Source organism: Nilaparvata lugens, unplaced genomic scaffold, assembly GCF_014356525.2.
Source record: "Nilaparvata lugens isolate BPH unplaced genomic scaffold, ASM1435652v1 scaffold4327, whole genome shotgun sequence".
NCBI classification, from domain to species: domain Eukaryota; kingdom Metazoa; phylum Arthropoda; class Insecta; order Hemiptera; family Delphacidae; genus Nilaparvata; species Nilaparvata lugens.
The window spans coordinates 8,652-29,921 of NW_024090616.1; the positions used below are offsets into that span (position 1 = coordinate 8,652).

The 21,270-nt window shown below is 34.9% G+C and overlaps 1 protein-coding gene across 1 annotated transcript; it reads left to right on the forward strand.

The window, feature by feature from the left end:
- The first annotated feature begins 3,915 nt into the window (after positions 1-3,915).
- LOC120355701 (antifreeze protein Maxi-like) lies at positions 3,916-18,946 on the forward strand. Its single transcript, XM_039444347.1, has 3 exons — positions 3,916-4,009; positions 13,596-14,016; positions 16,680-18,946. Exons 1-3 carry the CDS (start codon positions 3,916-3,918, stop codon positions 16,723-16,725), a joined length of 561 nt encoding a protein of 186 aa, XP_039300281.1. The 3' UTR covers positions 16,726-18,946.
- The last annotated feature ends 2,324 nt before the right edge of the window (positions 18,947-21,270 follow it).

The window sequence follows — 21,270 nt, forward strand, 5'->3', positions numbered from 1 at the left end:
AAAAAGTGGTTTTTGGTTATTGGTCTGTATGTGTGTGTGTGTGTGTGTGTGTGTGTGTGTGTGTGTGTGTGTGTGTGTGTGTGTGTGTGTGTATGAGTGTATGTGCGTCTGTGTACACGATATCTCATCTCCCAGTTAACGGAATGACTTGAAATTTGGAACGTATAGTCCTTACACTATAAGGATCCGACACGAACAATTTCGATCAAATGCGATTCAAGATGGCGAAATGGCGAAAATGTTGTCAAAAACAGGGGTTTTCGCGATTTTTCTCGAAAACGGCTCCAACGATTTTGATCAAAGTTATACCTAGAATAGTCATCGATAAGCTCTATCCACTGCCACAAGTCCCATATCTGTAAAAATTTCAGGAGCCCCGCCCCATCTATGAAAAGCTTGATTTTAGATTCTCAATTATCAGGCTTCAGATACAATTTAATAGAAACTTTCGAGTGGAAAAGATTGATCATAAGAATCTCTACAATTAATGTTCAGTAACATTTTCACCTAAAATTAAAAATTAGCTTGAAATTCGAGAAAATGTGATTATTAAATTGCAAACTGTTGGCAACTGTTGATTCTATTAAATCATTCACTACGAAGAGATAGCAGACCTCGTGTGTCTCTAGCGTTATTGTCCTATCACCAGCTGTCTCATATCTTTGAATAGTAGATTTGAGATGCGCGAGAACACTAGCGTCAGGTGATAAATTTTCATAACGGCAAGGAAAGTTGTGTGAGTGCGCCACACAAGATTTTTTATTTTATTATAATTATATATAATATCAGCTCTTTCCATTCGACCAATAGAAATAGTTTAAAGAGAACCTCACACAAAATAAATTATACCTCCAATTATTATCAGCAAGGAATTTTTTACAATACAGTACAATATTAAGAGAAAAGACAACAGAAAAATGAGGTATAGTATGATAATAGCCTAGTCTTATTAGATTCTAAACTACGGTACGGTACTTGAAAATTATTTTAATTTTAAGGCTATACCATACAGCGTTTATAACAACTATAGCAGCTATTTGTGATATTATTACTTCTCCTATTAGTCTTATTTCAATCCATTTTTATCCTTTCTTTCAATCAATTCAATACTTGAAATTCAAAACCGTACATTCCTTTTTATTGTTTTGAATAACACTCATTAATAAAAATTCAACTCTTGAGCTTATGCACAGGTAATAAATGTTGCCTATGTAAGCTTTCCCCTTCATTATATAAGTACAGTATTTATTTATTATTGGAGACAACAGTAATTATAAACCCATTTTGCCTTCTTCATACAATACAATAATTTTGAACATAATACAATTTTCAATAAAAATGAGATGAAAAATATGGAAAAAGAAAAAGTATGCAATTAATTATAAAATTGAATAAATATACAGGTGTTATTATGAAATTATAAAAATGAAAAATAGAAGATATATACAGTCATAATAAAAGAAAATAAAAAATACAGTAACTGAGTTTAATATTAAAAATGCTCAATAATACCTTAGTAAAGTATAATGATCACTATAGTAGCTATATTAAAGACAACAGGAAGGAATTTATTTGATTTAATTCATAAACCATGTATTCCAATTTTAACCGTCAAAATTGAACTGGCTCCCAATTGCCAATGACAGATAGTGACTAGATTTATTTTATTTTAAGTGCGATTCATAAAAACAAGTCAATCAGCGTTGTGCACACAACACTTTAGTAAAAAGGCCAATCGTTGAACAACTCCAAATATTTTTCCATCAACACAATGAATAATTGATTGCACCATTCGAGACCGCATGCCATCTGATTACCACAAATTAATGTCATCAGAGCTGATAAGACACCAGCTAGACAACACCCAAGACGTTTCAATGCCCCTACAATTGACAAAGTGTGTTGAGTGCTTCTATTTAAACCAATAAGCAAGTAGCACCTGGATGCAAAATGCCGCATCGCGCCTCTTCAGGTGTGTATCCAGCTAAAGTTTGTCATCAGATGCATTAACTATTCGGCGGTACGAAGTTCGCCGGGCCAGCTAGTTAGTAATAAAAATGTGATAAATCGAGAATTTGAAATTAGCGCTTTCCAACTCGTCATGCTTGTTCACAGGGAATTGGTGAGGGAAATTTATATTTACCTATCGTAATCATTCTCCCTTCAATATTATAATTCAAATTATAAAATGCATATATGATATACATCGAAAATTATATTTCAACATTTTTTTCAGTATTTGAAGATAATATTCAGCTTATAATATTTCAGAATATCTGAAAAATTTTGAAAAAATACTCGATAATAATCAACAATCATAATAATTATGGATATATTCAATTATAATTATCATTTAATTGATAATAAAATTTAATATAATCTGATTATTGATGAAATAATCCTTTATATATAATTTATTTTCTCCCGCGCAATTGTGGCGCGAAATAATTGCCATATATGGTCGTGAAGCCATTCTTGGACTTTATGGTTTATGCCAATTTGCCAAAGCGTTCAACCTAGTGCAAACGTAAGTAAAACAATCTATTTCTTATATTAATTTTGCAAGTTGAATATGTCATTAATTGTTTAAATTACTTTAAACATATTCTCATCTCACTTTGACAGTTTAAAGCAATTATTTCTGTGTGTGTTGCTCAAGAATTGAATGAATTGAAATACTGTACCAACATCAGATCACTTTGATCGTTCCAGTCCCAGTGTTTTTAATAAATGTGTCTGAAAGTTAATTAATTTTCAATTATTCCAATTAAAATAAGAGCTACTTATCATCTATTATGTGTGTTTGACATTACATGTATTGTTTGAATCTTGTCCAACTCTATTTGTAGTTGGCTTAGCCTAGCCCCTATAGCCCAGTGTAGTGTGTATTAGGCTAGCTGTAGTAGTAGGTAAGAATTAGTTTTATCAATAATAGATCTTTCAGAACATAAATTTTATTGACCGAATCTTTGATGACAATATCCAATTTGTTTTTAAAATTTATTTTTATTAGTTTTCAGCCGTGCATTTGAATTGTTTTTCACATTGCTCTGTTCAGAACTTGTCAGCGTCTGTTTATACACAGCGCCAAAATCCCAAACAAAGTTTCCGGTTTAGTTTTAGTAATCGGTTCCTCTTATAAAGTCCACTAGAAAATGTTGCGTTATTCAGTCATCTTGTTTACCGTTTACGGTTATCTTTTATAGGTTAAAAGACGTAAACAAACAAATTTATTGACATTTTGAGGTTATTGAAAGCTGTTACTTCTTATCGATATAGTAGCAGTGTGATGCACATAGTCAAGATTTGTTTCAACCTGCTTAAACTTGGTCTTGCAATACAAGATATGAATAAATAATTTGAATAATTGAAGATTAATTCTAAATTCAGCATGAACAGTTTGCATGTTTATTTTGCTTTAAAATTGTGTGTGAGAAAATTTCCTTTGACTGTGTAGGCCTACTATCACTTGAAAGAAGAAACAAAGATTGCCTTATTATTTTATGTAGGCCTACCGGCCTATTTTTTAAGATCTGTTGATTCAACATTATGCGCTTAAGTTTTGTATCGGTGAAGGCCCAGCGGCTTTCGGCATAAAAGTACTAACTTGATGCTTACAGGCTTACTTACTTGATGATACTTGATACTGTCAAAGTTTAAAAACACTATACTACTATTACCGTACCGGTAGTCTAATTAGCGGTGAAGAACAATTGTGAAACTTAATTTCTACCTAACCTATTAATGATAGGCCAAACCTATATTCAATATAATCTAAAGTGCATAAATGCAGACTCTCTTCTAAGTTTAGTCAATATTGAGCGAGTACTCTAGCGCGGGGGCTCACTAGTTATTGACGCTGTTTTCTACCAGTGTTTACTTTGGTTTATTCAATTTGAATTGTGCATTTTTAGAATGAAGATACCAACTATTGCGAAAGCAAACAGAAGGCGTGAGAGGCGCAAGGCGCCATATGCGCTGAAAAATAAAGAGGCGCCCAAAGACGATGGTAAGTAATCTGGAATTAAAACTTTTCACTTGTGAATAATTTTAAGTGTTGTGATAGCCTACTCGCGTTTCGCGCGGTGCTTATTAAAAATGCTTTCTAATACTAGCTCGAATTTAAGAAAAGGCATTTCAAAGATTTGGACTACAGAGAAAGGCGTGCTGTGATCTGTAGATGTTCTCTTATATTTTTCTAATAAATATATATGAACTATGGAATAATTATCAAATCAAATCATTTATTTTCGCCATTTAAAAAAACAAAAACAATCACAAATAAAGAGCGAATCAAAAAATTATGAATAATAAATTTAAACAAAATACAAGTGTTAACTTAAAAATAAGAAAATAATAATACAAAATCATAAATATCTCTTTATCAACCTTTAACATCATCAACTACAATGAGAAATATCTACAGATCATATGTTCAGGACAAATCTCTCCATTATCTTTGCAATGTCTCTAGTTTTAAGGTATCAAATCAATTGAAATAAGGTCCCAATATTTAGAAATACGATACGGTGAATTAGGGTATGATGACATTGGATGCACGTAGGTGCAATAGTGCAAAATCTGGTAAGAGCAATAGGATTAATACCTTTAATACCTTCTGCTTCATCCATTACCCACATTAGTGGGATCGATGGCGTCATAGAGTTCGATTTCAACATACACAACAACACGAAAACTATTCAGATGGCAGGTAAAACAGTGATCACTTTTTAAAAAAAGTTCAGATCATCACTCATAAATTCATTTATACTATAATATGATTTATCACAAAGCAGCTTCCTGACGGCTCTCTTGAAGGCGGCTTCATCCAACTGCTTTACACCAGGAGGCAGCTTGTTGAAGAATTTCAGTGCAGAAACTCTAAAGCTGGCCTGTGAACGGATTACTCACACTGAACGCGTGCACTTGCTGGTGTGTTCTCACATCCACAATACAAGATATTTATTTGCCATAAAATAAAACAAGTTGACAATAGGCATCGAAAGTCTAACAATATTTTCATTTTTAAAATCATTCAGCTTGTCTGAGCAGCTGCAGCCAGTTCAAAACGTGTTTCAATGGCTCTTTCCACATTTGATTTGTGATGTGACGTGTACCTGTACATAGGTGCATCCAATGTCATCATACCCTAAGGCTGGTTGCATAGTGGAACAGGTCGAGATAGAGGTAGGCCTACCTCAATGTAACCAATACATTGTTACGGGCGGTCGCATGCTAAAGAGGCTTAGATAGCGGTTCACCGCGATTTTCTCACCATGCGGGGCCTCATAACACAACATGTGTTTGTGTCACATTGACGCACCTTTACCTCTCAACTTTGCGGTGAGGTTACGTCCAATTCTTGAATCAAATTATGAAAATAGTTATTTGTGCAACTAGTGCGCAAAGTGTCAGTTTGCTGCACCGAAAGAAACGTTTACGCCCGAGCCGTAGGCGAGGGCGGAATGGTTTCTTGAGTGCAGCAGAGGAACTTTGCGCACGTATTTCACATTAAATTTTTCCTACAGTTACCATTGAATATGAAAAGTGGGTAATTATGGGTGAAATTGCCTGAAATGCATCAAATGTTGTCGTTGGTTATAATATCTAATACTAATAATTAGCGCGTTGTGCTTCGTTGCACCTCTGCCCACTATAGCAGCCACAGCAGTCACTGTTACCAACTTCATTTTGATTTTGCTGCACTGTTGCTCCATATAACCTACTAAGTATTTTGCGTTGCCATGTTGCAAATCTGGAGTGCAGAAAAATTTTTCCCGCACTAGAGCGGAAAAGTGATTCTTTGCGTTCTGTAATCAGTGCAGCAATGGCCACTTTTCAACGTAACTGTAGGAAAAAGATATTTTATTGACGAATTTACTTAATTTGATATAAAATTTACTATTTTATCAAGGAAATGAAAACTAATATCAGATCAAATTTAATGGGATGAATTGAGTGACAGCTGTGTACACTTATGGCCGTTTGCACACTGACAGTTTAAACTAAATTTCATTTTAAACTAGATTAAATCCGTATCAAGTCTCTTTTGTTATAATGTGGTTCATTTTGAGTTTAAGCCAACAGCTGATTAAATTCAGTTCAAGCTTTGACTGTGCAAACGGCCCTAAGTGGCAAAATGGAGTCAGTTTAAGAGACTTTAGTAAGTCAGTATATTCAGTCCATGACCGGCAGTTGTCAGACAGACTCCGTCAAAGTTAAAAAAACAAAACACAAATAACTTGAGATGGCTGTAGTTAGTTGATTTCATGTGGCTCTGTAGAGGACTGCAATTCTAAATTATGAAACAGTGTCAAACTGTTGCACAAGTCCACTGGTTTCATCATCTGTCAGTGAGTACAGAGGGTAGTTGATTGATTGATTGATTATATGCCTTTATTAGGGCGGAGTTAGGACTCCTGGTCCTCTCTACCACACAACCCTATAGTTGATGAGTGTCTCACGTGCCAGCCCACAAAACGTTCTATACTCTAGCTCACGATCACATATCGGCAGTCTGTTTGGAACATGTAGCGTCCGTAAGGGGGTGGGGGTAGCATTCATGTGCTTTCGACAGTCTGGAGTAGGGCAGGTCAATGCAGCCTCGTCTCCTGTGGTGCAGCTGTTATACACTTGGCAACGTTGTTCTCCTATCTTTCTTCACGGCCATTTCAACGTAGACCTCACTGTAGCTTAAATAGAAGAAAGTGTTTCGTTTTTAGGGTAGGAAAGGCCGTGCACTGATGCATTGCCTTCAAGCCAGAGATTTCTTAAACACCTATGCACTACTTCTATGTCTGGTAGCATAGAGACAATATCTCAGCATTCCGTTGGAGAAATGTGAACCAAGTCCCTAGACATCTACATAGACCACAAGTTAACATGGGAGCCTCATTGTAGAAATCTTTGTGGCAAGCCCTCAAAGTCTATTACCTTATAAGATTTTCAAGAGTCGAATGATTATTTGCGTATGACATATTTCAGTTTGTTGTACAGTCTTCTGTCATATTTGGTAGAGAGTTAGTGGGGAGGATATTTTTAATATTCTTCCCAAAGAATGGACATTGATATGTCCAAAGCTCCGCCAATTTATGTAGATGCATAACAATATGATTATTATCTATAGTTATTATATTACATATTGCTTTTTCATATAATATACAGTTCAATAGTTATTTTCTTAGTCTATATTATGTAAATTCATCTATAACTTTGCTGTATTGTAAGCTATTGTATACAAGTGTATAAGCCAGTATATATTGTAATCTACATAAATAAAGTACTCAATCAATCAATCAATCAATCATAGGGTATCCTACACTGCGGTGGAAGTAGTCATGTTTGTGGTGTTCTTCTGTGAGGATAATAGTGGCGGCCACTTTCAGCGAACATTGTAAACCGTTATTTGTTTTTCTTGGAATATTAACGGTTTACAACCAATATTTTTATGTTGTTGTCCAGTATTTACACAAAAATAAGACTAAAATGAACACAAGAGGTATGATTCATTCATACAACACCCGCCAAAGACAACAACTTGATACCCAACGTACACGATTAACCAAAGTACAGAAGTCCCATCACGTCTTAGCAACTAAGATCTAAAATAGTGATTTGCTAGAGTCAATAAAAAGATATCCAGTCTCTTTGTTCAGCAAATCACTATTTGATCTTCTGCGTGCAACCCCTTCTATTCTTTGGAGGAGTTTTTCATAAATTCTTTTTAATCAAGTGTTATGAATATTTTACTGACGTTGCTGATGACTGCATGGTCCGATAGCAAAAGAATTAAATCTAATCTAACTGTCGCTACACACGTTCCTATCTCAACTACCCTTCACCTACTAGCTTAGAGAAAAGATAGCATAAGAAGATATCCCATGGTATAGGGCGTTCATGTTGCAAATATCACAGTTAACTCAAGTTATTTTGCTATCGGACCATCAGCAACGTCAGTAAAATATTCATAACACTTTATTAAAAAGAATGTGTGAAAAACTCCTCCAAAGAATAGAAAGGGTTTGAACGCAGAAGATCAAAGAGTGATTTTCTGAAAAAAGAGACTGGATAATTTTTTATTGACTCTGGGAACCTATTGTAGATCTTACATGGTCTACAATAAATACTTCTAAGGGCCGTTTTCACAGTATAGATTGCTAAACTCGATTAAGTTAATCTGAAAGTTTAAACTTGAATCGGTTTTCTCAGTGCATTTGCTAATCCAGTTTAAGTTAAACTAGTTTAGCGTCAAGTTGGTAATAGAATGTCATCGTTTATAATATCAGGAAAGGTAATTTATACAGGAAACTTGCTATTTGTTTACAAACCATCAGTAAATTGAGGTTATGTAGCTACTATTTCCTGGTTCAAAATCCACAGAGCTGTAAGCTGTACGGTAATAAAGTGAAAAGCGATCAAGAAATTCTTCAAAAAATGATGAAATGCTATATTACTATTAGAAACAAACTTATATTTAGTTGACACCAAAAAATATAATCTAGAATGCAAGATAAAAACCTTATTTTGTTATGAAAATCTACTTTAATCTACTACGGTCTTCCTCGTTTATTAGATATCTCTCGAAAGCAAAATATCTCAGTTATGTGCTATTAAAAACATGTTTTCTAATCAAAGACCCCTGATAAAAATTGCCTTATTTTCTATCAAGTGATTTATTTAATCAAATACTAAATTGACACTTGCTTTAATCAAGCAAAACCGTTGAAAAAATTCTCTATCATCCCAGAAATTTAAATGATTCGTTTTTTGCCCAATTTTACTCAGTTCCAAAATTTCTTCGCAGTCATTAATATCAATCGCGCTAAAAACTTCTATCAATTCCTGTCAATTCTATCAATAATGGTTCACTATAACCTAAATAATTATTATCGTCTATACAGAAGCATTAAAAACAACCGTCGAAAAATGATTTACTATTAGCTGTTTCCCCATCAAATCTTACTGATGTCTAGTTAATCCAAATTATTTGGTTTAAACGTCCTGTTTTAGAGGTTTAAACTTTCCCAGAGTTTGAACTCAATACAGTGTTTAAACTGATACTGCGCAAACGGAATTTTAGTTTAAACAAAAAATATATATAGATTTGGTTTAAGCTTTAGCTTAAACTCACACTGTGCAAACGGCCCTAAATTGAATAAAATGAATGTTCAGTGCGAGTGTTCCTCATTCAGTGAGTTATTAGCAAGATCTGCAACGTGCCACAGTAGAAGCAGAATAAAGGACACAATCAGTTAAGCATGTACCGAGTTGTTGAATAAAATAATAGTAGTTCTGTGAACAGTAGACTTCGTGCATTTATAAACTGCAGCCTCCTCCTATACTGTCCATCAGAGTAGGCCTAAATCCTGTCTGTATGTCGTGCCGGCGAGATATCGGTGTGAAAACGGCTGGCTAATGGCTGTTGGGGTTGGTGTATCAATTCAATTCAATTTATTAATGTCAACAAAAAATTGATATACAATTCATACTTACAAACATAAAATACAAATTCTTTATAAAATAATGAATATTTACATAAAATATCATAATCTAAATAATATTGTTGCATCCCTCTTTAAGCAAAGCTTGTGATGAGGGATGGTGTATCTCTAGAATGTTGGATAGCATAAGATACTACTGTAATATACATCGTAATATTAATAACATAATTAGATTTTATAATTTTACATTACAATATCAAGAAAAAAATAAAAAATAAAATTCCATTCTCTTATGCAATTTTCATACAAATGTTGCTCTTGTAATCAGTATAGGCCTAATTGAGATTCAACTATATGTTCTACACCAAAGATAAAGATCACCAATATTTAAAAATAAAACAACAAATTCTCTTCTGCTCTGTTATACTAAGTAAGATATGTATTTTAAGAATAGAATTGAGATTTACAAACAGATTTGAGAAATAAATCAAAATTAGTCTTCATTTTGTCTCCCTAATAAGTAGTGTCGAAGATACTGTCTAAAAGTTTTGAAAGTGAAAGAATAATAACAAATTGGTATACATTGGGATGCTCCAGAAACTTCAAGCAACAGACGGTTTAAAAGTCTAGGACCATAATACGCTGCATGAGCACTGGCAGCCGCTGTTCTACAAGGTGGTTCTAGCAAAAATCTCTCAGATTGTCTACGAGTAACATAGCCGCCATGAGGGGCTATAGGGAATCTATTGGGCCACGAATAGACAAAACTAGCTAGGTCAAGATCATACAAGTGCTCAATACTGAGAACATTAAATTCTTTATAGAGCAAATATTGTTGGATATCTAACCGGTTTTTTCAAGCATATTTCAATAATTTTCTTATACAATACTATAAGAGGCTTAAGAACGGTAACACCACAACCACCCCAGCCAATTATACCATATCGCACAACTGACTGCACAAGCGCAAAGAAAACCATTTTAATTTGCTCAACTGTAAAAATATTTCTCAGTTGAACAAACTTATACAGCGTCTTCCTCAACCTAGAACATAAATATGAAATATGGTCAAAAATGCTAACATCAAAACTTAATCTCCTTCAAGACATACTGGCAACAGGACAACCCGAGCTCAAAGCAAAGAAAGTTCTAGAGATAATACTATGTTATTTCAGTTATTAATTGCATGCGTATTATTGCACGCAATAAATAGTTCATTATTTCATTTATTTATTTATTTATTCACAATGGAGACAACGGGTTTCCCTAAATATGTCTCTTTAACAATGAAAATTGTACAGATACAAATGAAAAAAGAAAAATAATACGAACTTATGCAATAATAAATAATACGAACAACAAAAATACAACTTGATTAAAAAATTAAAAATTCAACGATTTCAAATACTTATGGAAAGAGTAAAAATAATACAAATTGAGAATTCAAAATTCCTAAACTTATAAATATTAAAGACTATAATAACAAATAATGAACAAAACTTTCATCAATAAAATAAATAACATTTATAACTAAACGACGTCCCAAACCATATGCATATCTACACTGATACAACAATTTATTTGTTGTCAATATTTAGTTGTCTATTTATTTGATGTCTATATCAGATCGCGCTTACACAAGATTTAATTATCATATAACGCTTTCCGGAATTTAGCGCGAGAAACCCAGAAGACATCTAGGCGCCCAGACAAGCTGTTATAAGTTCTTTGCATCCTATTTAATAGTGCATAAAAATTGCATTCAATGAGGCATGCATTTTATAGTCCACACAGCTGCTGATTTTTTATCAAGTTACATTGAGATATTGATTTGCATGCGTCATGGCATGCGATTTATAGTCTACTCGACAGTTGATTTATGATGAATAATTCTGTAGTCTGATTTTTACTCTATTATTGACGTATGAAGGAGGCTCCTTTTATATTATCCTTGAAATGCAAAATTCCCAAAAACTTTGTATATACGTCGAAGCGCAATTTAAAAAGGAACATACCTGTCAAATTTCATGAAAATCTATTACCGCGTTTCGCCGTAAATGTGCAACATTATAAACATTAAGAGAAATGCCAAACCGTCGACTTGAATCTTAGACCTTACTTCGCTCGGTCAGTAATTGATTATTAATAACAAGAATGAACAGCTGATATTACATGACATGTACAGGTAGCCATTCTCCATAGAAGGCATTGGTAGAACACAGAATCGGCAACGCTGTTGTCCCATCTTTTCCACTGACATTATAACATGGTCCTCACTGCAGGCGGACTGATTCACTTGGTTTCTATTGTGTGTATAGTGAGGTCCACGTTATAATGCAAGTGGAGAAAGATAGGACAACAGCTTTGCCGATTCCATGCCTTGTCATTGCCATCTATAGAAGATAGCTTATACTGGTAAATCTGATGTATATTAACTATTCTTCTTGTTTGACAATATATTCGTTGATAAAATATTCTTTTCAATAAACAAATAAAAATGTTTAATTGTGATAAAATATCTCGCTAATAGATTATTAATAATAAATAAATAAATATAATTTTATTGCCGCTCAACACTACAATAGTTATGGACAACGTCAGAAATTATTGTTTAGCAAACATAGTCAACCTATATTATAACATGGAGGGTTAATGTAAGAAACACCAGTCAAAATAACATACACGTAAAATATTACATAGAAGAAATAAGATGAATACTAGAAATAATAGTATAAAATAGATCATCTTAAAGAATAATTTGTTGAAATTCGAAAAACCCTTTCACACTATAAAATGGATTTTTAATTAACCAGCTATGTAGCCTATTTTCAAATAATTGAAATGGAGCTTCTATCCACTCATGTGGTAATTTATTAAACATTCACATTCTAACAACTTCATAGCTATTCTGAGATCTAGTCAGCCTACAGAAAGGTATTTCCATATTTCCGTTACTCCTAGTGTTGTGGGAATGTATATTTCTCCTTTACTGATTATTAGGCAAGTTATTTTTCGTATATAGGAGACAAGAAAAAATATACAGGTTTATTACTGTCAGTATACCTATTTGAGCGAATAACGGTTTACAATGAGTTCACTCATAAGAACAGACAAACTGTTCTTAGCTTCATTCTGGAGGATTTCGAAGTTTGAGCTTACATTAATAAAAGTTGTATCATCCGCATAAATTATAGAATCAGCATTGCTTGTACAGAGTGGCAGATCATTAATCATCAATATGAACAATAATGGTCCCAAGACCGATCCCTGCGGAACCCCACTTTTTATCTCATTAACTTGAGATTTTTCCCTTCCTATGCAAACAATTTGTTTTCGGTCACTGAGAAAAGAGACGAAAATGTTATTGAATTTGCTACCAACAATGCCATAATGAACCAGTTTACTCAGAAGCACATCGCGCTCCACGCAATCAAATCCTTTATTGAGATCGCAAAATGTGGCCAGAGCATATTTTTAATCCTCATAAGCCGGTTCAATTTTAACCGTGATTAATTACACTCTAATGAGGTCCACATTATAATGTCAGTGGAGAAAGATAGGAGAACAACGTTGCCGATCCTCTGTATTGTCAATGCCTTCTATATACGGTAGCTGATACAGGTTTATTGATGTAATATCAATGGTTCATTCTCGTTTAGAATAATCAATTGTATTTTATTAATAAGCAAGAAATAGAATTATATTTTCCAATAATATAATGCATTTTCATAACTAAGATGGAATATTTTGTTGATTAATTATTGATTCTACATTGTTAAAAGACGATCTGGCAACAGAACAAAGCGAGAAAGAGATAGCGCTATCCGCTTTGTTGATGATAGACAAGGATAGCAATGCCATTGCTAATCAAACACTGCTATTATGACGTGGACCTCACTATAGAACCAATCAGAGAAGCCGTATTTTCAAGAAAGCCTTTAATTAATGACAGTCAAAATTTAACCGGCTTTTGTGCAACCGGCACTAGGTGTTTTAATTTTTGACCTTGTGATCTTGTATGATGTATCATCTTTCTGATTTATCCATGTATCAAGATATCCATCTGTCTACCGTCGTTTGATTTTCGGACATTGCAGAATGAATGGACGATCCTGTTCTGTTGTTAATAATTGTATAAATTCTCTAAAATTGCAGAGATACCGGACTATTCCCTCCTTATCAATGGAATAGAGAGGATTTGGCTGCTGCCACCCATGGAGGGCATTATGCCCGACCCGCCACCCCAAGAGTGGCGGCTCAAGGTTGCAGAGGCGGCAGCAGCGGCGGCAGCAGCGGCGGCAGCCGAGGCGGCAGCAGTGGCGGCAGCAGAGGCGGCGGCTGCAGAGGCGGCAGCAGTGGCGGCAGCAGAGGCGGCGGCTGCAGAGGTGGCAGCAGTGGCGGCGGCTGCAGAGGCGGCAGCAGTGGCGGCAGCAGAGGCGGCGGCTGCAGAGGCGGCAGCAGTGGCGGCGGCTGCAGAGGCGGCAGCAGTGGCGGCAGCAGAGGCGGCGGCTGCAGAGGCGGCAGCAGTGGCGGCAGCCGAGGCGGCGGATACAGTAGAAGCCCCACAACAGCCAGCGTAAGTACCCACACATACTAATACACATATTTGCACATGTTTGTTAAATAATAATTATAATATACTTATTCCCGCGGAGTGATCCTTGGTCTAGTGGACAGAGTGCCTGCCTAGCAGCCTAGAGATACCCGGTTCAAACCAGCTTATCTCCAAAAGATTTTTGGACAGATCACTCCCGTATTATCGGATATGGGCAGTGGGCACTTCAAACTGTAGGTCCCGGCTAAAGTATGACAGTCAAGCCAATAATGATGGCTTGAATTATAAATATTTAGGCGAGGTGAAACTAATAGAAGCCATGCTAAAATATTTTTTTTATTCCCGCAAAAATGTGTTTCTCAATAATCACACAATTTTTGCAGCGGCCTTTACACACGGACAGTGGTAGTGTTCAGTAGCTGGTGGTAACACGGAATTGGAGAAATTGCGTCTTCACATTCGAGTCCCGCGTTCCCATAGCCGCTACAAATTCAATTCATTCACAACACACAAGAGTACAATCAGAAAAAGCAATATACAATAAAACATCTACATTGAGAATAACTCTTTTATAATTGTATTATCAATAAATCATATTATTTATAATAATGTCGCTGTGTGCACCGTGCTTGAACATAGATTATTATGCCCTTGAAAGCGAATTCTCCAGGTTACACCCAAATATACTCGAAAAACTAACTATTCATGCCCTTGATTAAGGTTTCCTGGGTTTCAATTTACCCCTTTGAGTACAGTAAAATATTTCTCCAAGTTTTACCCGAAATATACTCGAAAAACTCACGTTTAATGTCCTTGATTAGGGCTTCAAGTAACTGTATTTATGCAATATACAATACTCTTTGAATGCAGTCACTTGAAGACTGTTCAAACCAATAAATTTATCCTTCAGATGTTATCCGAATATACGCACATACGTTTTAAATTATTTTTATTGATGGAAAATTATACTTATGTTAGTTATTGTGTGGACTGAAAAAGATTACTATCTCTATAGATGCAAGATATTATTACATCGTCGAAGGTTGAAGTTTCCATCATAATGAAACATGGCCTGGTTGCACAAAAGCCTGTTAAATTTTAATCATGATTTAATCCACGAGAACAAAGGCTATTTTGAAGTGAAGGCTTCTCTGATTGGTTCTCGTGGCATCAATTATGGTTGAATTTTAAGTGGCTTTTGTGCAACCGGATGTATGTATTTAATTGAGTTGAAGGAAAAGTTGTCAATGAGTAAAAATATTTTTTTCAATTGGTATGACGCTCTACAAAGAGCAGATCCTGAATTATTGTTTGGCAATTTGAAGAGCTTTCAAAGTGTATATTATAGACAGCCACCATCTCTTCGATAATATATTATTATATTGAAGAGAGTGAGTGAGAAAAATGGCTTATTTAAGTCTTGAACTGTATTTGTAATATGAAATAGACTGTTGAAATATTTTTATTTTGAAGAAACGCGGATGATTGATATGTTTGATTCATTTTAAATGTTGTATAGGGTTATGAGAACTATTTAAAAAACTGAAATCTGATTTTTACTCCACAGCGATTGCTGTTACCTGCCAAAGACGATGGGGATTTCTCATCAAATTCATTATTTCCCCTTTCTATTATTATTTTATTTTATCCAACCTCAATGAAGATGAAAAATGTTTTTATGAAATCCGTTTCTCCTTTTTTTTTACTTTAGTTTATACTCTCCCAAAAATTCCTATTTTTTTCATCACATTTATTATTTTCACCACATTTATAATTTTCACCATCTTCATTATTTTCATATTTCATCCACTTTTATTCCAATCGCACACGAAAATATAATTATTTTCATCAAATAAATTTTTTATACTCCTTCAACTTTAACTCATATTTTTTTTCTCCATTCAAATTATTCCATTTTATTGTACAGTATTACTCTTAGATTCTTTATACACTCTTAGATTATAATTTTCTCATCAATTTGGTAATTCAATGTCATGATTAAACCTTTCAAAATTCCTTTATTCAATTTATTCGCCAAAATAATAATTATCAAGTTGTAAATTCATTATTTTTATCTTACAAATCAAACTATTCTTTCATTTGCTCACCAAAAGTATTGCTTATGTTACATTAATATTAGACTATTTTTTCATAGAGCCCATTATTTCCAAACTTTAAACTATCTAATTCTATTTTTCCCCTCAAAAATATTAATAGTTTTTTTGGTATTAAATTAATTATTTTCATCATCCATTTACTCTGTTGATAAACCAAATTATTTTCTAATTGAAGTCATTATCATAACTTGCAAGTTCCTAAATTAATTATTCACCCACAAAAGATGGATCATTTTTTATCCAAGCCATTCAATCTCATATTTTGAATTTATCTCACTTTTTTAATTTATTCCCACCTTCCATTTTTATAATTCTCATTTCTATTTGATGTGATCAAAAATCATTCTATCATTTCATTTTCATCAGTTGTGATCAGGATTATTATTTTTTGTTAATTTCGTCATCAACTTTTCCACGATTATCATTTTTCGTCATACATTTTACCAGGTTTATCATTTTTTGTTTATTTTCTCCTCATCCAGGTTCATTATTTTAATTTAATGATTCTTCACCCTTTATTATGTTTTGTTGTGCTTCTCATTATCCATATTTTTATTTTATCCACAGTTTATTGGCGATGTTGCATCCCTGCTTCCCGCTTTTGCCCAATTGACAAACATAGCTGCCACACAGGCAAACATGTAGCAAAAATGTTTGTCCCGTGGCAAACAAACATGGCTGCTTGACAGACATGACCCAATTTAAGGTATGGTAGTAACCTTGAGGTAAGTATGAGCACCTGGATGGATGGCTGTCATCCATCCACTGCCCGTCCGCGATGCGCGTTACTTAACAAAACGACCAACGCACTATGGTGTGGTATGTAGCCAATTACTGCACTTTTATAAAATACCACTCTAACCTTACTGTAGTAGTATGTGTTAGTTATTGTATATGTATTTGCACCGTACATATATATGACTGAACGGTGCGGCATCATAATTCCCTTTTTTTGAAAACCTTATTGAAAAGAGTCAGAAAAGTTTTATTCTATTTTCAGAATGTAAGTAGGTATTGGAAGTTTTGTTTCATGCTGTTTTGAAGAGTATATCTTGGAGTTGACGTTCCCCACTCTGGTACACACAGGCCCCGTTGCACAACAGCCGGTTAAATTTTAACCGTGATTAATCTCAACTAATCAGAAAAGGCGTTTTTGAAAAGACGGCTTCTCTGATTGGTTCGTGTGGAATTAATCACGGTTAAAATTTAACCGGCACTTAGAGTTCCTATTTCTAGAATTTGATAACACCTATTCAAAGATATTGCAGGCGTAATTTTGGCAATTTGCCCTGTATGTTGTTCTTTGAATGTTGGAGGTTTATATGGACACGGGTTTTGAAAAACCCCACAGAAAAAAATGACACGGAGACAAATGAGGAGATCCAACCGGTCATTACAATTCGCCTCTCATTGAGATAAGGCTTTCTGACAAGTGCTCCTTCAAACCAACCTTTTTGTATATTATATCCATTTTGTTTACATCCATTTTGATATTACATCCAGTATGGATGGAAATGGTCGAGAATCCTCCTCACAGAAGGTCCGAGCGCAGACGCATATTTGTGTGCTGAGATTGCAAAATTGAAGCTCTCGCTGTCTCAATGTTTGCACATGATCTAATGAGCCGTGGAAATGCATGTCCTCGTTTTGTTGTACTAGGTTCCTGTTTTTCTAAACTGATTTGCGGTGTTGAACACGAGCCAACTAGGCTGAATATTGATCAGAAATTGAATTAGCACGCTGTACTGTAACAGCCACTCGCAAAGTAGGACAGCCACCTCGCTCTTGCAACGCGCGCATCATGGCGACTGCAAACTGCAAAAACAACATTTAACCAGCCCTCTTGAAAGTGACCACTAGAACTCTGCTATGTCATCAACCAACTGAGAAACGAAATTATGATGCCGCACCCTATACATAAGCTTGTATGTGTATGAATATATCTAAGTTTGTGGAGTGGGATAAATTTTTTTTAAAACAAGTAGTAACGTATTTATGAGTTTGAAATATAGTTATGACTTGTACTGTGCTGTGATTGTGATTTGTAGCATGTGGCTGTATTGATTTTGATTTTATTTCATCAATACATTTTTGAGCCTCACTAAATTCACTCTTTCACTCGTCTACTTTCCTTCTTTGTTGAATGCTTTGGCAAATTTCTGTTTCTCTCTCTTTCCTTGAACCTTCTATTGATACACTTCTCTAGTTTTATTTTTCTTTTTTGTTTCTAAATTCACTCTATCACTCGTCTACTTTCCTTCTCTGTTGAATGCTTTGGCAAATTTCTGTTTCTCTCTCTTTTCTCACTCTTTCCTTGAACCTTCTAGTGGTAGACTTCTCTAGTTTTATTTTTATTTTTTGTTTCTAAATTCAGTCTATCACTCGTCTACTTTCCTTCTTTGTTGAATGCTTTGGCAAATTTATGCTTCTCTCTCTTTTCTCACACTTCCCTTGAACCTTCTATTGATAGACTTCTCCAGTATTATTTTCCTTTTTTGTTTCTAAATTCAGTCTATCACTCGTCTACTTTCCTTCTTTGTTGAATGCTTTGGCAAATTTATGTTTCTCTCTCTTTTCTCACACTTCCCTTGAACCTTCTATTGATAGACTTCTCCAGTATTATTTTTCTTTTTTGTTTCTAAATTCAGTCTATCACTCGTCTACTTTCCTTCTTTGTTGAATGCTTTGATAACTTTCACTTTCTCTCTCTCTCTCTCTGGTGATGGACTTCTCTAGTCTTTTAATATTCTCTGGTGTTTTGTTATACCATAGAGAAACAATAGCGTAATTAGATATCCCATGGTATAGGGAGTTCATGTCGTAACTTTTACTGTTATCTCAAGCCGATAGTCCACGTAGTTGTTTCCCTTGAAGCTGTGTGACACTGGTAGTCTCTCATATTGTGCCGTTCATACACTCTCACCCGGCCAAAACAGTAAAAATCGACAGTAATCGGCTTGAGATAACAGTAAAAGTTACGACATGAACTCCCTATACCATGGGATATCTACTTACGCTATTGTTTCTCTATGGTTATACTTAGTCACTGGACTTCTAGTATCATCATCCTTTGATTTGTCATTAATCTAATTACTCGAATTCCCCAGTGTTATCATTCTCTGACATATTTTTCGGTCAACTAATGACCTGTTCTCTGATCCAGTCTATTCTTTGGTGTAAGTTTATTGCCACGAGACTTTCTTGTCTTATCATTCTTTGATGTTTTGACAAATTTTTCGGTCAACTAATGGATTCTCTGATATTTCCTCGTATCTCATTATCATTATCTGACTTCCACGGCAGGCATGGCAGCCTGTTTCAAATTGAAAACCGCTTCATATTCATGCTTAACTTTGAGAACTTGGTCTACTAACATCTCTCTTGTCAGCTGGTTTGTAAGTGAGAGCTTTCACAGGGATTCTACCGGTTGGCATTCGGTTAATGAATGCTTTTCATCTTCTTCAACTATCATTCTTTTCAATTTCTTCATTGAGTGTTTCAATCTGAAGCTCCTCTCGAATGTCCTCATTCCGCAGTGAATTTAATCCTGTGCATACCTTTTCACTCAGGTCGATATGTAGATTTCAGCTCGCTAGCGCTCTTCCATATCTTTATCTTTGACTCAAAAAGTGTTTATCATTGCACAGCTGTTTAGTGGCATCGATCTTCACCGCGACTCACTAGTTCTGTTCGCCTTTATTCTGCTGATCTCTTTCTCTTTCTACCTGGAGCCCATGATTCGCTTCCATATATCAACACTGGGATAATCATGGTATTAAAGAATTTTAGCTTTGTGTCTCCTTACAGAATTTCTCAGGCTCCTAGGAATTTTTCCACAGTTTGAGCGTATTCAAAATTTGTTTATGGATTTGTATGAGTCTTTCAAGTCTTTAGTCAAGGATTTATTCTATTACACAGTCAGAGTTGAGGACACACTCATGAGTTGCTTAGAGCAGTCTTAACGATACATTTGAATTTAGAGCAGTCTAAACAATAAATTTTTATTTGAACTTTTTTTATAAATAGGTATGTACAGCAACCAGCTCTGAAAGCTGCCTCGTTGATCATTGGTGGGTTTGTTTGTTCGACGATTACTTTTGGTTACTTTCTTCAATCAACTTGAAATTTTCAACTCATATCCTTGGAACCGTTATACAGTTGGAGTTTGTTGACCAACGAAATTGACTCACTCATTGGTCCTTGTTGAGGATATAACAGGTTAACATTGAAAGTGCACAGGGGAAACTGCAATGACTTATCATCCAGGTGACTGCTGATTTGTGTCTTGGGAGTCAACACACAGACAGTCTGTCGTTTATTTGCCCACATGTCATTTCCGCTGTTTGTCTTGAATTTTGATTCTTCACTTATTTACTAAAGCCAGCACACACTTTGATTATTAGCTATCCTTATAAATTGAACGGAGCTTTGTAATCACATGATGTGTCAAAGTTATTTGTAAGAATTATTAGGACGGGAGAAATCGACGGGTGTGTAGAGCTAGACTCACTATACGGAGTGACCTATCAAGTTCTGTCAACATCTATAGAAAGGTTCTATAGCTCTTTTGATTCACATTGTAAGTTGCGGATTTCAATATCAGTACATGAGCGAGTTCTCCAGCCCGAGGGTGCTCACAAAACCAATAAGAATGAGATAGAGAACATACGTTTTTATATGTTATCAGTATCTCAAATTATTGCTGGAATAGATGAAATGGGTGATTAAATATTGCAAAAATTGAGGAAATGAATGTACCCTTTACTTCTGGCATAAGCTGTCATGATACACAGGAAATCATAGCATGCTCCAGGTGTCACACTTTAAAACCGGACATCAAATCACTTTTCTCACAAAATATGAGTGGAGGAACTGCAAATTGCAGCGGAATATTTATCTGTTATTCTCTCAGAGTCATGTATGGTGATTCATACATGATGGACATGGGGAAAAAGACTGTTGGAGTTTTCCTGGATTTAAGCAAAGCTTTTGACTGTGTGGACCATGAAATATTGATGAAGAAGTTAGAGAAAGTGGGTGTGAGAGGTATTGAGCTAGAGTGGTTCAGGTCCTATCTCCTGAATAGGTCTCAAGTTGTTGAGATTTCAAGGTGGAAGATGGGCAGTTGATGAAACATTTATCGGATAGTTTATCAGTA

Coding starts and splice junctions, on each gene's coding strand:
- LOC120355701 (XM_039444347.1), top strand. CDS start 3,916: ATGAAGATACCAACTATTGCGAAAGCAAACAGAAGGCGTGAGAGGCGC. Junction 4,010..13,595: donor AGAGGCGCCCAAAGACGATG/GTAAGTAATCTG, acceptor CTAAAATTGCAG/AGATACCGGACTATTCCCTC. Junction 14,017..16,679: donor GAAGCCCCACAACAGCCAGC/GTAAGTACCCAC, acceptor TTTTATCCACAG/TTTATTGGCGATGTTGCATC.